The following is a 14,820-nucleotide window of genomic DNA, read 5'->3' as shown; positions in this document are numbered from 1 at the left end:
TACTTATATGCACTAATTAAACACTGTAGTCTTCTCACTGTAACTACTCACAGGTAATTAGCAGCAGCAGATTAAATCCACAGATGATTCGTTTTCCTTAGTCTGCCGATAATGTGCGACTCGAACAAGCATGCGTGGAGGAGAATATCAGTGTGATTCAGGTGGGTAAGGGAGTATCAGCTGTGCTTTGTTTCTTAACTTACTTTCTCACAAATGATTTTAAAGTGTCAGAAGCAAGAACAAAACGCTTTCCTCTTCAAGTAGTAGATGAAGTAGTCCAGCTTGTCAATTTCGCAAGACATTTTTTTCACTGTGATGAGAAATCGCATGACGTTTTAGTGTCATGATGCAAAATCTTGTCACACCCCTTCTTTCAAATAATACTTAATACAAAAATAATTGCAGCCTTTTATTTGGTTATGTAATTGCACAGCCTGAAATTGCAATTGCAGTTAGGCTAGTTGTACAGCACCAGCCCAAATACTTCTTCGGTACATGTTTTTTACCGTAGAGATGTTACGCTCTAGACATTATGCATATATTTAAGGGTCATTTTTTTATAATAGATTAAAAAAATCTATTTTCTTTATTTTTTATATGGATTTCATAGTTAAGATAATGATTTGCAATATGATCAAAATTATTCTAATTGGATTTTTATAAGTTGTTCAGCCCTACTCTCCAGTGTATTCAAAAGTCAGTGAAGTGTCCCATATCTGCAGCTAAAATGTTATATTGAAGCCACACGGTCTACAGAGGTTTTCTTATCTTTGTTGTGGTTTGTGTGTGCAGTGTCTCCTGCAAACTTGGGGTTCAACTATACACTCGGATTTGTGTGTTAAGGGGTTGTTTTGTGATAACTGGCGCTGGCCTGGCTCGAACACGGTCCTGTGTAGTAATCCTGGTTAATGTCTTCAGTTCCATTCTCCTGCAGCGGGATTAGTGGGGCTCTCCATCCCAGAGGATTAGCCTGGCAGCTCAGTGGGAGCAGGGCTTCTATGAAGGGCTTATGTAACCACAACCACAGAGCCCCGGCTGCAACACCCAGGGCTGCAGAGGTGGTGCTGCTCTTGCCGTTCTTCATCAGTTTTAACAGCCACCCACTCACCTGCCAGAAAGGATTCCCCCTCAAAGAGCTCACACTCCAAGTTAATAACACCCCCAATTTCCTCGTTGTATTAAATTAGCTCATCAAGGTGCTCCCCCTCGCAGGTGCTTGACATGTATATGTTTTAAAGAGGCTTAGGTGTCCTGATGCTAATGTGTTTATCCCCTTGAGCTAAACAGATCTGAATAATGGCATTTATAGAGCCTGGCAGGACATCAGCATTCCAGCATGGCAGCTGCCAAGCCAGCGTTGCCTTCGAGGATGGCACGGCCACACGGGGAGACAGATCACTCTTCTCTTCAGCGCTCATAAAGACTGCTGCCTCAAACAAGGGACAGCCAATCTTTGCAAAGCCTCCCTCTTAAACCCACCAGTTCTGCCTGCCTGCCTGTGTGAGTCTGTGTGTAGCAGAGGTTGTGTTTGTGTGTGCAGTTGGTCCAAGCTGTGTGTGTTTGCATGTGCACCCTTGGCTTGCGTTTATGTAAGTGCACTAATCTGGCAGGCTTTGCTAGGGTGCAGGCAGGCAGGCAGCTGGATAATGGCCCCTGCTCCGCTTGCTTGCTGGAGAAACCCATTTTCAAAGAGCAGCAGGTAGAGAATGCCACGTTATTTTTTTCCCGTCTTTCTTCTCCACTGTTGCTCTATCTCCGTCTCTCGGTTTGTCCGTCTCTCTGGGATTGGAGATGGCAGCGGCCCAGGTTGGCAAGAGCTGTGGAAGATTTGGCAAGTGCCTCTTTTCCCCCACTCACTTTGTCTCTCGCCTCTCTCGGTGTTGTTATAGACTAGAGAGAGGTCACATTCAAGATGAAAAGCAGGTCAGTCAGGAAAAATGTGAAAGCCTTTATGCTTTCTCATGGTATCAACATCAACTCCCTCTCTTCCCCCGCCTCCCCCCCACTGCCTTCCCTCTTCTCTCTTTGCTTACTCTCCACTTCTGTATCCTTTCCCTTTCTCCATTGTCTCTTTGGCTCAGCGGCTCTGCTCTCTCTTTTTCTCTTTCCTCTCTCTCTCTCTCTCTCTCTCTCTCTCTCTCTCTCTCTCTCTCTCTCTCTCTCTCTCTCTCTCTCTGTGTTTACTCTTGGACTGCCTGAGTGTGTGCGTTTGCGTCTGTGTGCTAGAGTATTAACAAGAGAGACAGAGAGAGAGAGAGAGGGTTCGAGTGAGTGTGTGTACTCACTCATGCGTTTGTATGTGTGTGTGTTCGTGCCGCGGTGCCTGCTGGCAGACTGAAGTAGGGGGAGGGACGGACCGACGGAGAGAGAGAGAGAGAGGGAGGGAAAAAAAGAGAGATAGAGGAGAGATCAGATGAGGGGAGAGAGAGGCAGAGCACATAGCACCGCCCCACAGTCCCACTTTCCTGTGGAAGTCTTCCCAGACGACCGCCATTGGGGAGAGACACGGCAGAGAAGAAGAGAGCAGCGCTCTCTGAAGCACGGGGAGGACAGAGTGAGAGGAAAAGGAGGGGAGAGGCAAAAGAGCATGTGCTGTTTTGGAGCATGTCAACCTGACACCGGCTCAAGTATCAAGCCAGCTGGCAGGAAGAGCACCGAGACTGAGCTGTTTTCATCTCTTCTGCTCCGGATCGGAAGGCCCAGCCCTGAAGAGCTTCCCGGCTGGTCCTCTGGAGATCAGACGGTCTGATATTGTTATCCATTACAGGGCCACGACACGGCGCACGCACTGACAGGCATGTGACAGACAGGAACAACCACTTTCTGGCTGCACCAGGTGTTGATTGCACTTTCCAGGGGAGGAGCTAATGGGAATACAGTGTTCTGATTGGGTGTGAGGATACCACCTGCTTCAGTATTGCCCCTGCTGATTGGATGTTTTTCCATGTGTTTTGCTCCAGCAACCAAGGCCCGGAGTCAGCAGAGCTGCTTGGATTGTGTTTTTGTGCTACATATGATGGAATAAGTTAGATGAAGCAGGAAGCCAAAACAAAGTGACTTTCTGTGAATGAATCATACTTTTATTGCTTTAAGTTCAGAAGGTGCTGTAAAGTGTTGATCTTATTTGTTTACATGTTTGTGTGATATTTGGCCACTGTTTGTGTCTTTGTTTGACAGAGCATGCGCGTGTTTGTGTGCACTCTTTGGTGGGTCAGAGGAAGTCTGACTTGTAGGGCAGTCTGCTGCCACCTCCTCCCCTCTTATGAGGCGGCTGTAAAAGGTTAATAGGTGTCGGTCACGTGTCTGACTCCTTTTGGAGCTCGTCGTGCTGACCTGCCTGCTTTTATTTTCTCTCTCGGAGATATTTCCTAGTGATGCATTCAGTGGCAGAGATGAATATTTCAGCTGAAAAAACCTCTGCGGTTTTAACACTTGACAGGTTGTAGGTGTGTTGTCGCTTTTAGATCGCAGTGGCCCAGACTGGAAGATCACCTTTGCTTGTTATGGTTGTTCCTTTTCACTGGCAGTATTAAAATGTCTGCATGGCTGTGAATATTACTCATCATCTGTCCTCTACTGGATGATACACAGCATTTTTAGCTCCTTTGGCAAAAGTGTTTTTTCCACTTAATGTGTGACAGAGGAAGTGTTTGAATCAGGTTGGTGCAAAGATAAACAAAATAGATCTAGTTGAAAAGGAATGAAATGGAGCCATTTCAAAGACAGTCTCTAGTAATTAATGTTTTTGGTGTGATAGTCAGTCTCAGGAAATATTGATGCATAGGGTTTTTTTAATGTAATATTTTGGGTGAAAGTATTAGTTTTCAAGAAAGTTTAAGTTAATGGTAGTCACCTGCAAAATGTAGTTAATTTATTAAAAGAGGCAAATATTGATAAAGTTAATTTAACTGTAAAAAAAATATTTCTAGGTAAAGATTTTATGGTGACTTTGATAAATACAAAGGCTATTCCAAATTCTCTTTTTAAATCAAGAGTTTAACTTTTTCCCTTAATTTTTGTTTTCTCCAAAATGATATTTTTTTTCTGACTGCCTTGCAATACAGCAAATTGTTGTACTGGGTTGTTGTACATTGCAACTCCTCTATTGTGGTAGTTTAATATTGCCAGATTTTTGGGCTGCATGTAAAAAGTAAAATATGTAATGTATGATAAAATGTTTATATATGTTGGGACAAGGATATTAAGTAGGCAAGCATGATGTTGGATTTCTGATGATTTCTGATAAGCTGATATTTCCAAACTTGTTTTAGCTGATAGCAATATTTATACACAAATTTGTTTAATTGTACAGGAGTGTCCCCTGTGTGAGTCAAGCAAGGCTGAGAGAGGAGCAGGGAAACAGACTGTCTGGTAGTTGTTTGTGGCTTGATTGAAAATGTTCAGGGCTCACAGTGGGCCTCCTTGAGTGTATGGTGTTCTAGGGAGCCACCTAAATCTGAGGGTACAGTTGTACGTTTTGCTGATATTTAATAATTCAATCAGTCAGTCTGTTTGTGTAGCATCATTCCATAACCAAAGCTATCTCAAGACACTTTACAAAGAGGAGAAGTCTAGACCATACTCTCTGTTGTGGCATGTTATAATAAAGACCAGCATTAATCACCACAAGCACAGCACTAGCAGCACTTAGCTCTGTTACAGTGGCAACATAAACCTTCCCTGACTAAAGGGCAGGACTGTCAAGCAGACCAGACTCATGTTGAGCAGCTCTCTGCTGAAGCTGCACTGAGGTTGGAAAGGGCCAAAGGAGGGGTAGGGGTGGGAGAAAAGCATGAAGAGGAGAGGGACAAGAGAAACAGCAAAACACCAAATGAAAGACAAATTAAAGGCAGTTGTGAGCATGTGACATTTAAGGCCGATACACGATCTATATTGCTGATATGTACGGCCAATATCGGCCTTAAATGTCAGGAGAAATGTTTACATCTGCTGATACTGATATCATGCTAGTAGTATCATGCATCCCTAATATTAAGTGCATATCAGCATATTAACTACTGTTCATTAGGATTTACATAATAACTGCGTTGCCAATATGTCATTTCTGAATCCAAAATAAACCCCAAAAGCATTTTCTTCACTAAATTGGTAGAAATAATCTCGAGTGTAATTGCTTGAGCTTGAACTAGTGTTTCAATAATGTTTGAGCTATGTGTCTGTACAAAAGGAAAAATGCACCCATGTTAAGTAAGAAAGCATTGCATCTTCGCACAAAGACCTCTTTCTCCTCGTATTGACTTCTGCAGTGTTTTTGATGAATGCTCATACTGAGATTAGGGTGAATTGTGATTAGTTGCACTGCCCTAGATTATTTGTTTCTTAGTATGTTGATTATGAGTGGCCCTGTTGATATGAATAAATGGAGTGGTGTGAATAATAGCCTTGAAATTAACTAATAGAGTAGCTTTTATTGCAGCTATTACTCATTAGTAACATTATTCATAAAATTCTTGGAACCAGAGTCGGCCCCTGATTAACATGGGAGCTGAAATGACAAGGCCGTAAACATCTGTGTTCTCTCCTCTGGCTCTGACTCCTGCTCGTCATCCTACTGCCTCCATTAAGCGATGAGATGCAGGGACCTCTGAACCCGTGTCCAAGGTTATCTCGGGGAGGTGTTGGCCCAGTGCCCGATAATAACACCACCCTCCCCAACAACCCTTTGAGTGGCTGTCTTGTTGCCAGGACCTGTCAGGCTGGCACAGGAAACAAGTGGGTGGTGTAAGCTAAGCCTCTTACAACACACACTGTTAATGAGCTGCCTTTAGCTAACGGCAGACTCTGGGGGGATGGGTGGAGTGGGTGGGGGGGGGGGCACTGGAGCAAATTCTACGCTATCTGTCCTACTCATTCACTACCTCTTACACACCGACTACTCCTTTACATGTCTTCTTTTACCACACATAGTTTGAGCTGCTCTGTATATGTGTGCTTCCTGACAGGTTGATCTATCACAGCTCAGGCCCAGCGGGTGCATGTAGACTCTTGTGTAAGGCACAATCATGTGGTTGACTGGGTGAGGGACCAGAGTTTCTTGGAAATGGGTCACATCAAAGTCAGTCACAAAATGACACAGAGTGACCCCGGTGTTTGTGATGTCATTGGTATGACTGACTGCTCAGCCACTGCTCCACCCTCTCCCTTTCTCCCTCTCTCTATCTCCCTTTCTCCCTTCTGAGGAAGCATGTGGCACAACGCCACACTGCCGCTGCCGCTTCTGCTCCTGGGGGAGTTTGTGTATGTAGCACTGTGACTCCCAGGCTGTGCTGAAGTTATGACAGCTGTATGGAAACAGATGTTTACGGCTATTGATTTACCATAGAGAGACTTTCATACCGTTTGCCTCCAGAGACTGCAGTTAGAGATATTGTTTATTGTATATAAAGTGAAATAACCATTAAAGTAGCAATCTTTATGACTAGTGCTCTTTGCACAGCTTGCATCATATTTTTTTACAGCTGGTTGGAGATTATTATTTGATATGAAGTAGAGAAGTAGTTGTGCAAGACAACTTATCATCAGTATCATCTGTCTTTGTTCCTGTCCTCATTCCTCTTCTGTCCATCTGCTTATTCCAGGCCTTCTCCAGTATGGTAGGAATTGGTCCGCCATCGCCAAGATGGTGGGATCCAAAACCGTGTCACAGTGCAAGAACTTCTACTTCAACTACAAGAAGAGGCAGAAACTGGACGAGATTCTGCAGCAGCATAAAATGAAATCGGTAAGCACAGGGAAACTTTGTAAGTCATGTTTTCTTCATGTGATGCTGAAAAAATGAAGCTATTCTTGCTTTTTGTGCATGATCAAGCAGCGAGATTGTTTCTTGCTTTCTGCTGCATCTAAAGCCCTTTTGTTCCCTGGCCTGTTTTTATTTAGTGTGTGTTTGTTTTGACCCAGGAGAAGGAGCGAAAGGCCCGGCGTAGGGGCAAATCCTCACAGAATGAGGAGACCAGTGCTGCGTTTGCAGCAGAGGAGGAGGAAATGGAGGGTTCAGGAGCAAGCGGCAATGAAGAAGAGGCCCCTGAAGATGGAGAAGGTATACCACAAGTCCAATCCTCTGAGAAATTACCATAATAGTAATTGCATAAACCAAACACTGCATAAAGAAAATTATCCCATCATACCTGCATACATCAGTGGAGTTTATCTGAGCTCACTGATTAGATTATATATATATATATATTTTGTTTAAGTATGTATTTTGCTTGTGAGGAAATACTTGTATGCATCAGCATAAAGAGATTTGTTTTTTCACAAGTACAGCCAAAATAATTGGTTTACAGCAGTGTTAATTTTGTCTACTTAAACTCTGACTAAAAATGTTCAACTGCCTTTCTTCCATGAGGAAGACCAGACTAAGAAAACCTAAAAAATAGACAAAAAGTGAGTTTAGTTTTTATTGAGAAGACTAAAATGAGACTGAAATGTTAGTGCTGAATTGTTAGATGCACCTCTATTAATGTGTTTCACAGTTTTAGCATTTTACAATTTGGCTGATCCTGTTGGTTTAAAGAAAATAATTGTTTTGACTTAAAGTAAAGACTAAAATGTATGGACTTTTTACTGACCAAAACTGGACTAAAATGATTTTTAGTTTTGCTTACTAAAACTTTCAAATGAAAATGACTGAAATGTGACTAAAACTGAAAATGTTTTAATCCAAAGACTAAGCCTAAATTTTAAATGGCTGCCAGCATTAACATTAGTTTCCAGGGCTTGCGTTTATGTGCACAGCCTGAGTATGTACTTTTTACACTGCTTAGTTAATTGCAGTTTAATCCTGAAAAACTATTCTACCTTTTTGAAGCCTGAAATGGCATGATGTTTAGTATCCAAAAGGTGTTGACTTTTAGTTATGCCAAAAGTCAGAGTATGTACTGTGTTGTTGATTTACTCTACATTATATTAAATGTTTCCAGATTGTTATTTACAGCTAACCTTGCAAATCAGATGTATACGCCCGTTTCTCACTGGCGAATCCATCATGCAAAGCTCCTGTCTGAACTGTTTGGGCCCAGTTAGAAAATGACAGGACCAATCAGCTACAAGGGGCAGTACTTTCAGGCGTGGCGGAGTGGTGGTGTATGCAAGCAGCAGCAAGAAGCTGGTGCAATTATGGCAGAAGACATTAGCGTGGATGCTGCTAAAGTGCCAGTTTGATCAGAACTTGACAACATGTCTTTGTTAAAAGATGAACAAAGAACAGCAGTGAGTTGTTTTCTTTCAAAAACGACAAAAGTCGTGTACTTACATGTCTACAGTTGCCATTTTTCATGATATGCAGTTCTATATGGAGTTTATTCCCTCTGTAGGGGCGCAGCTCGGTAGAGGCCAAGTCATGTGTTTTGTTGCTCTGATTGGCCCGTAAAGATGTGACGGACAGAATGTTCATCCAATCACCCTCCAAGTTTTTTTAAAAGCTCTGCCCTTTCCCAAATGCTGTTTATGAGTGGTTTTCCAGATGGATGTGTGAAACATCAGAAACACATCTAAACAGAAGACAGTGGAGTGTCACTATGTTGTTTGTATTAAATATGGGGTGTTATAACCACCTCTTTGACATAATCAGACAAACCTGATCATTGCCATCTTTTTAAATGTAGAATTAATGACTCTTTAGTTGTGTTGGATTGAATTGCAGCTCTCTGTTAACCTGAAGAATCATGTTCTGAAATGACAGAAACATATCCTGATAGAAGTATACTGTGCACACTGTCCTACTACAATAGAGCGCTGAAGCCCTGGGGGATTTCTTCCATCATCCCAATTGGTTTTGTGTTCCTCCTTATTGTACAGTGAAACCTGATTAGGCGGAAGACTGGCACTGTGAAGAATCTGGTTTAGCAGAAATAGAAGGGACAAAGATGGAGGAATAAAGGGCAGGAACATGTAACATGATTTACTGTATAAGCCCAATTCTGTCTTCTGATCTGTCTCTTCTTTTGTCCTGCCAGGTGGAGCCAATAACAGCTCTGACACAGAGAGCCTGCCTTCGCCACATTCATCAGACGACAGCAAGGCTAAGGAGGAAGGCTCGAGCCGGTCAAAGGCCAGCTCCAACAACGGGGACAAAGATGCCAGTGGGTCGGACATGGGCCAGGCAGGAGATGAGAAACCTCCTGTTAAGGAAGACGCAGACTCAGCAATCAAGCAGGAGATAAAGACTGAGACAGGGGAGTCCAACAAAGAGCAGCTAACATCACCGAGTGATGCCACAGATAAAAAACCTCCTGCGGCAGAGACGGAGGATGTTAAAGCATCTACTAAGAGCTCCAAGAAGGACCATGGGGCCAAAAAGGACCCCCATGGAGACAGTGACTCGAGTGCCACTTGCAGTGCTGATGAAGTGGAGGAGACGGACAACACAGAGAAGAACAGGTAAGAAGTTTTTACAATAAAATTTAAAAAAAAGAAACTTCATGAATAATTGTCAGTATCACTAATATTGAGTCTTTTTTTGATACTCCTTAATGATCTGAGTCCTTATCGTTAACACTGTCAGTGCATTTATATCGTTTGGTGGACAGGCGACAATAAATTTACAACAGAGCTTGATTTAAGAGGTTATACAACAATCTGTTGTATCTATTACATTCTTCCTCTTCTCGACTGTTTTTATTGAAGTCTCTCAAGAAAAACAGTTTTTTTGTTTTCTTGATGTGACATTTGAACACATCATTATATTTTATTTACACTCCTCTGATTAACTGAGATTCCCTGACGCATAAACATCTTGTAGTGCCACATTATGTAGTAATGCCTCATTATGTAATAATGTTATACATTTTCCATCCATCATGTAATAATGCCGCATTTCTAAGCCACTAAACGGTTAGGGTTAGGGCAAGGTAGTAGGGTAGGTGTTTAGTCTAGAGCCCTTGAAGGGGGGTTAGGTTTAGGCATAAGTCACTAAGCGGTTAGAGTTAGGGCAAGGTAGTTGGGTAGGGCATACCTTAGAGCCCACATTGAATCCTATGGTTAGGGTTATTACATAATGTGGCATTATTACATAATGTGGCTTTACACACCTTTAGCTCATCAAGTCTGCCAATTATCTTTTGTTCTGCCAATCCCACCATGGGGCTCTGCACTGGATTAATATTTTTAACTAATGGGACTTGCAAAGAAGTTTGGGAGTACTTTTCAGCTCTAATCTGAGCAGATGTAGAAGAAACTGTCATCTAGCAGCTGAAGCCAGTGTTTTGATTGCATGCTACTTGCTGCACAGCTGGAGTTTTCACATTTTTGTCTTAAATGGATGTAGAATGCTGATTTGCTTTAGCTCCCCTTCTAAGGACTGGTATACAAGGTATGGCTTTTAAATAGTGAGACTGCACTCATAAGGATAAAACCATGCAGTTCACAGTCACACTGTTACATATTAAAGTTTGGATATTCACACACAACTGCTGTAAGTTTCCAACAAGTGACATCTTTAGTTCACTGCTAGCTACTGATTGAAGCTCGTGTTTTTGCCAAGGCGTTGGAAAATGATTAGCTTAAAAGTTAAGTAACTTATTAACTTGAAATTTTTGGTGAAATTGACAAAACAGCAGCCGAATCTTTTGGTACATTAGCTGAGGTGTATGAGGAACACTGCATGCCATATGCACATGTGTTTGAATGGCACAAAAGATTTAGTGAAGGCCGAGAGGATGTCCAAGATGATGCACTTTCTGGGCACCCATGCACATCAAAAACTTTGCATGAAATTTGAACATGACAAAAGTTTATGCAAAACATTCCCAAACTTCTCACTCCTGATCAAAAGGAAAACACAAGTGGAGAAATTTTGGAATAAACTGAAGTAAACCCAAGTTTTTTTGAAGGAGTGATTACGTGCAATGAAACTTGGATCTTCAATACAATCCTGAGACAAAACAGCAATCAATGCATTGGCAAACGCCATCATCACCAGGAATGAAGAAAGCATGACAAAGCCAGTCAAAAATTAAAAGCCATGTTGATTATTTTCTTTGACATTAAGGGAATCATTTTGGAGCAGTGGGTTCTAGAAAAACTCAGAGAGAGAGTCAGAGGAAAGAGACCACATTAAAACAAATCACAGTGCTTGATCATCCTCATTATTCACCTGATCTAGCACCATGCAACTTTCTCCTTTTTCAGATCTGTGCTCAAACAAACACATTTAGAGTCTGTGTCAGAAGTTAAGAAAAGAAAGACAGAGGTTCTGAAAAAACTGTCCAAAGAAGACCGACTGCACTGTTCAGTGGGTCTTTGCACTGATCAGTGGAATACCTGAATGCAGCAGTGTGTTGATGTAGAAGGGGAAAGACATTAAAAAATGTTTGTTTTGGTATCACAGCATTCGCCTCGTTTTTCTGGAGCCATACCACCACTGATATCATAAAATGATATTGTGTCACAGGGTCTGTGAGAATCAATAGCAGTATTGATAAGCTAAAACATGATTGATTTTCAGGTCTTTGAAAATTACAGATCTGGGGCTTTTGATCTCCATCCCTCCTATGAGTCATTCTAGATGTACTATTATAACTCTTTTCGCTGTTTTGTTTTATTGATGACATCATTCAGTCTGCTTGATATTATGAATGTCAAAGGTGCTCTCATTTCTGGGCTGTAGTTTACTAGGTGTCTTACTTCTCTGGTCTACCATCAGAAAAGAAAGCAGTGACCGTTTAGTGTTATTAGTTGCCTAGCTACCCTGTGCAGCAGCAAAGCCATATTTGGCAGCCCACTTACGTCTCCACCAGAGATTGCTCTTTTCTATCAACCAGTGATTTTATTTGAACTTTGCATGAATGACAATACAGAAAGCCACATATACACACATGCATTTTTCTGTTTTGTGTGTGTTTCTTTGTGTGTGTGTGTTTATGAATGAGGCCAAAAGAAATGGGTGTCAAAGTGCGTGGGAGGAGTGATTAGTCCTGTTTGCACGGTATTTGTTCTAATTTTTTTCCATGACAGCAGACTGCATGTACTGGCAGAGCCAAGGGAAACGCTGCCCTCTCTGCCAAAGCAAACAAAGGGAGTGAGTGAGTGTGTGTATTATGTGTGTGCATGTGAGGTACACACTTCTGTGGTGTTGTGCATCAAAAGTGTGTATGTGGCTCTCTGTGATTTGGAGTATGATGTGTGCTCTAAACAGATGTGTGAGACATGGATATGGATTTTTCCTTGCAGTTTGTTTCCACAGTGTTGGTCTGTGTCAACACACAATAACCTCTGAAACACACAGTCACACTTAATATATTTCTGCTCTTCCCCATCATTTGAATATTTAAATGCTTTGGTAAACGAGTGAGGGTTTGAGATTGTGCCAGTGTTTCCTGAGGGAATGCTTTGGCAGGCACATTGGATGGAAACACAATCAAATCACAGCCCTTGTCTTATTTTTCTTGATTTTTTTACTAAGATACTTTAAAAAAAAAAAGCTTAAGATAGCAAAGATGAAAAGAGAAAGAATCTGACGTATTTCTGTGCCTGTAGGATGACATCTCCTCGGCCTAGCCTGCTGAACTACGCTCACGATGGAGTCATATCCTCGCCGCTGCAGAAGCCCATGGACCTGAAGCAGCTCAAACAGAGGGCTGCTGCCATACCACCTATTGTGAGTCAAAAATGCTACTCTTGTTTGGTCTCTTTGTTCCTACTATATTGCAAGAAAACAACATAAAGAGCATCCAAGCTTCACAAACATTACAGGGTCTCTTTTACTTATTCGTATTTTTATAATAATAGGCTGATTTGCCATGCTGACATAAACAGACTCTTCCCTTGGTGTGTTATCAATGCTATCACTGCCTTCCTGCTTACAGAGATAACAATATAGCAGGTGAAATTGTTAAGTCATATTTGTATTAGATAAGCCAGCCAGATGGAGGATGATGGGATAGAGTGCTTCATGGAAAAGAAATAAGATCCTGGGCATTAAGGGAACGTTGCCTTACCAAGAAATAAGAGATGTTTATTAGCTATCATGTTTATCAGATACTGTATGCGGCTTAACCATATGTCCAACACTAGGCAGGAGCAGGCTTCTGTTATGTGTGTAGTGTGATTGTAACCTTTTCTTCTTCCTCTCATCCCATGTGTAGATGCCAGAAGCCTCCGCACAGGGTGGTCAGCGAAGCGGGAGTGGTAAGGCGGTGCTGCCCCCCCACGCACTGGCACTGTACCAGCAGCAGATCACCATGGCTCACGGAGAGTCCTCTCAGGAGGTTAAACAGCAGCAACAGCCCTCAGGCCAGCCAGGAAAACCGCAGCCTTACAGCTCGCAGGCAGACAGAGAGAGGGAGGGCCTTCACAGCAGCAGCCCTCGTATTCGCCCACGTAGCCCTTCAGCCGGCGACAAGGATGGTACGCACACCTCCACTATAAACGCTGCCATTGTTATCTCTTGTTTTGTCAGTCATATTGTTACATAATCAGAGTTTAGAGAAGACATTTTCAGCTTTAAGCGCCTACAGTCACAATTCTAGGACCCTCTCACATAATTTCTAGCATTTTAGTCACATATTAATCTTGCCCTGTCTTTTTATAACAATCTGTCTTTTTCTGTTTAATACCTTGTAATGTGACACACATCTCCTGGTGCTCTGCCAAACTTGTCTGTTTTAAAATGTGTAGATGTGTGGAAACAAAATAAGAACTCTAAATGAAGACTTTTAAATGCTGAAAAGTACAAAGAGGTTAAGGGCTTACTATGCAACTTTCCAAGCAGGATGAAGACCAAAACAAATGGTCCCTCAGCTCCCCCCTCCACACTTCCTCTTTTCATTTGCGCTTCAACAGCAATTACCAGAGAGATGGAGAGTGGCAGAGAAATGCTGCTAAGCCTCCAAAAATTCATCCCAGAGTGGATTTGTTGAAAAAAGAGTCACCAAATCCACTTTGGGGGAGAAAAGGAAGATGCAAATCAGTTTCTAAGTCTGTTGTGTTGGCCCCCCTTCAGCTGTAATCATATGAAGACGCTCTTGTTATTTTGCCCTTAGACACAGCACCCATAAATTGATGGGGCTATCCCTCTTCCTTCATGTGCTGGCAGGGTTAACTATTACCAAGGGAGTGGTTCACACAAAAAAAAATCATATAAAACATGCTTTAAGTGTCGCATAGACCTTGCAGCATGCCTTGATAGATGGGCCAGGTACCATGTCTGTCATCAGGCAGATCCATCTTGCAAAGCTTGAGTCTGAAACTCAGTGCCCAGTCTGAGAATTACCTGTCCAGGGGAGGAGAACAAGGCGATAGCTTTAGGCAGGGTTTAGCTGTACTCCAAGCTGGTAAACAATGGCAGCCAGCAAAGTGCTTGAAGAAGAAGAAGAGCAAATGACTGAGGCTTTTTTGGGTGGAAAACATGTTTTTGCTCTTCTTCTCATCAGTTTGGGCAAGAGTTTTACTCACCAACTGGCTCAAGTGATATTTGACATTAATAGCCGCTGCCTGTTGAGCTCACTTTATGAAGTTCACTTTCCAGAGGCTGCACATGCCTACTATGTCAGATGTTTTGTCACTCTGATTGGCTGGTAAGGAATGTGGCATAGAACGTGCACAGTAACCCTCAGAGATCTTGTTTTTAAAGGTTCTTCCCTTCCCAGACACAACCTATGGGTGGTTGCTTAGACAAATGTAAAATATATCCCATGCTATCTATCTGGCAGGTCAGCTAAAACAAGCTGAAGGAAGCATCATCCCATCAGTGTGAACACAGAGCTGAGAACAACAAACCCAAATAGAGTTTACCTTCACTGTTTTAGGAAGTAATCAATCCACAATACATTTCCATCTAATTTATTTGCATTTTGCATGATC

At 42.2% G+C, this 14,820-nt stretch overlaps 1 protein-coding gene across 4 annotated transcripts in view; it reads left to right on the top strand.

Moving 5' to 3' along the window:
- ncor2 (nuclear receptor corepressor 2) overlaps window positions 1-14,820 on the top strand; it is a 165,219-nt gene that overhangs the window by 118,687 nt on the left and 31,712 nt on the right. For 3 of the 4 annotated variants that reach the window (XM_041788207.1, XM_041788208.1, XM_041788204.1), the window contains exons 18-22: window positions 6,600-6,742; window positions 6,919-7,057; window positions 8,976-9,399; window positions 12,496-12,616; window positions 13,104-13,365. In XM_041788207.1, the coding sequence (XP_041644141.1) occupies window positions 6,600-6,742; window positions 6,919-7,057; window positions 8,976-9,399; window positions 12,496-12,616; window positions 13,104-13,365 (1,089 nt within the window). The remainder of the gene's footprint in view (window positions 1-6,599; window positions 6,743-6,918; window positions 7,058-8,975; window positions 9,400-12,495; window positions 12,617-13,103; window positions 13,366-14,820) is intronic. The other variant, XM_041788206.1, reaches the window with a different exon arrangement.

This window comes from Cheilinus undulatus, linkage group 5 (genome assembly GCF_018320785.1).
Source record: "Cheilinus undulatus linkage group 5, ASM1832078v1, whole genome shotgun sequence".
NCBI classification, from domain to species: domain Eukaryota; kingdom Metazoa; phylum Chordata; class Actinopteri; order Labriformes; family Labridae; genus Cheilinus; species Cheilinus undulatus.
The sequence above is the reverse complement of the archived record's forward strand: the minus strand, read 5'-3'. Positions and strand labels throughout refer to the sequence as shown.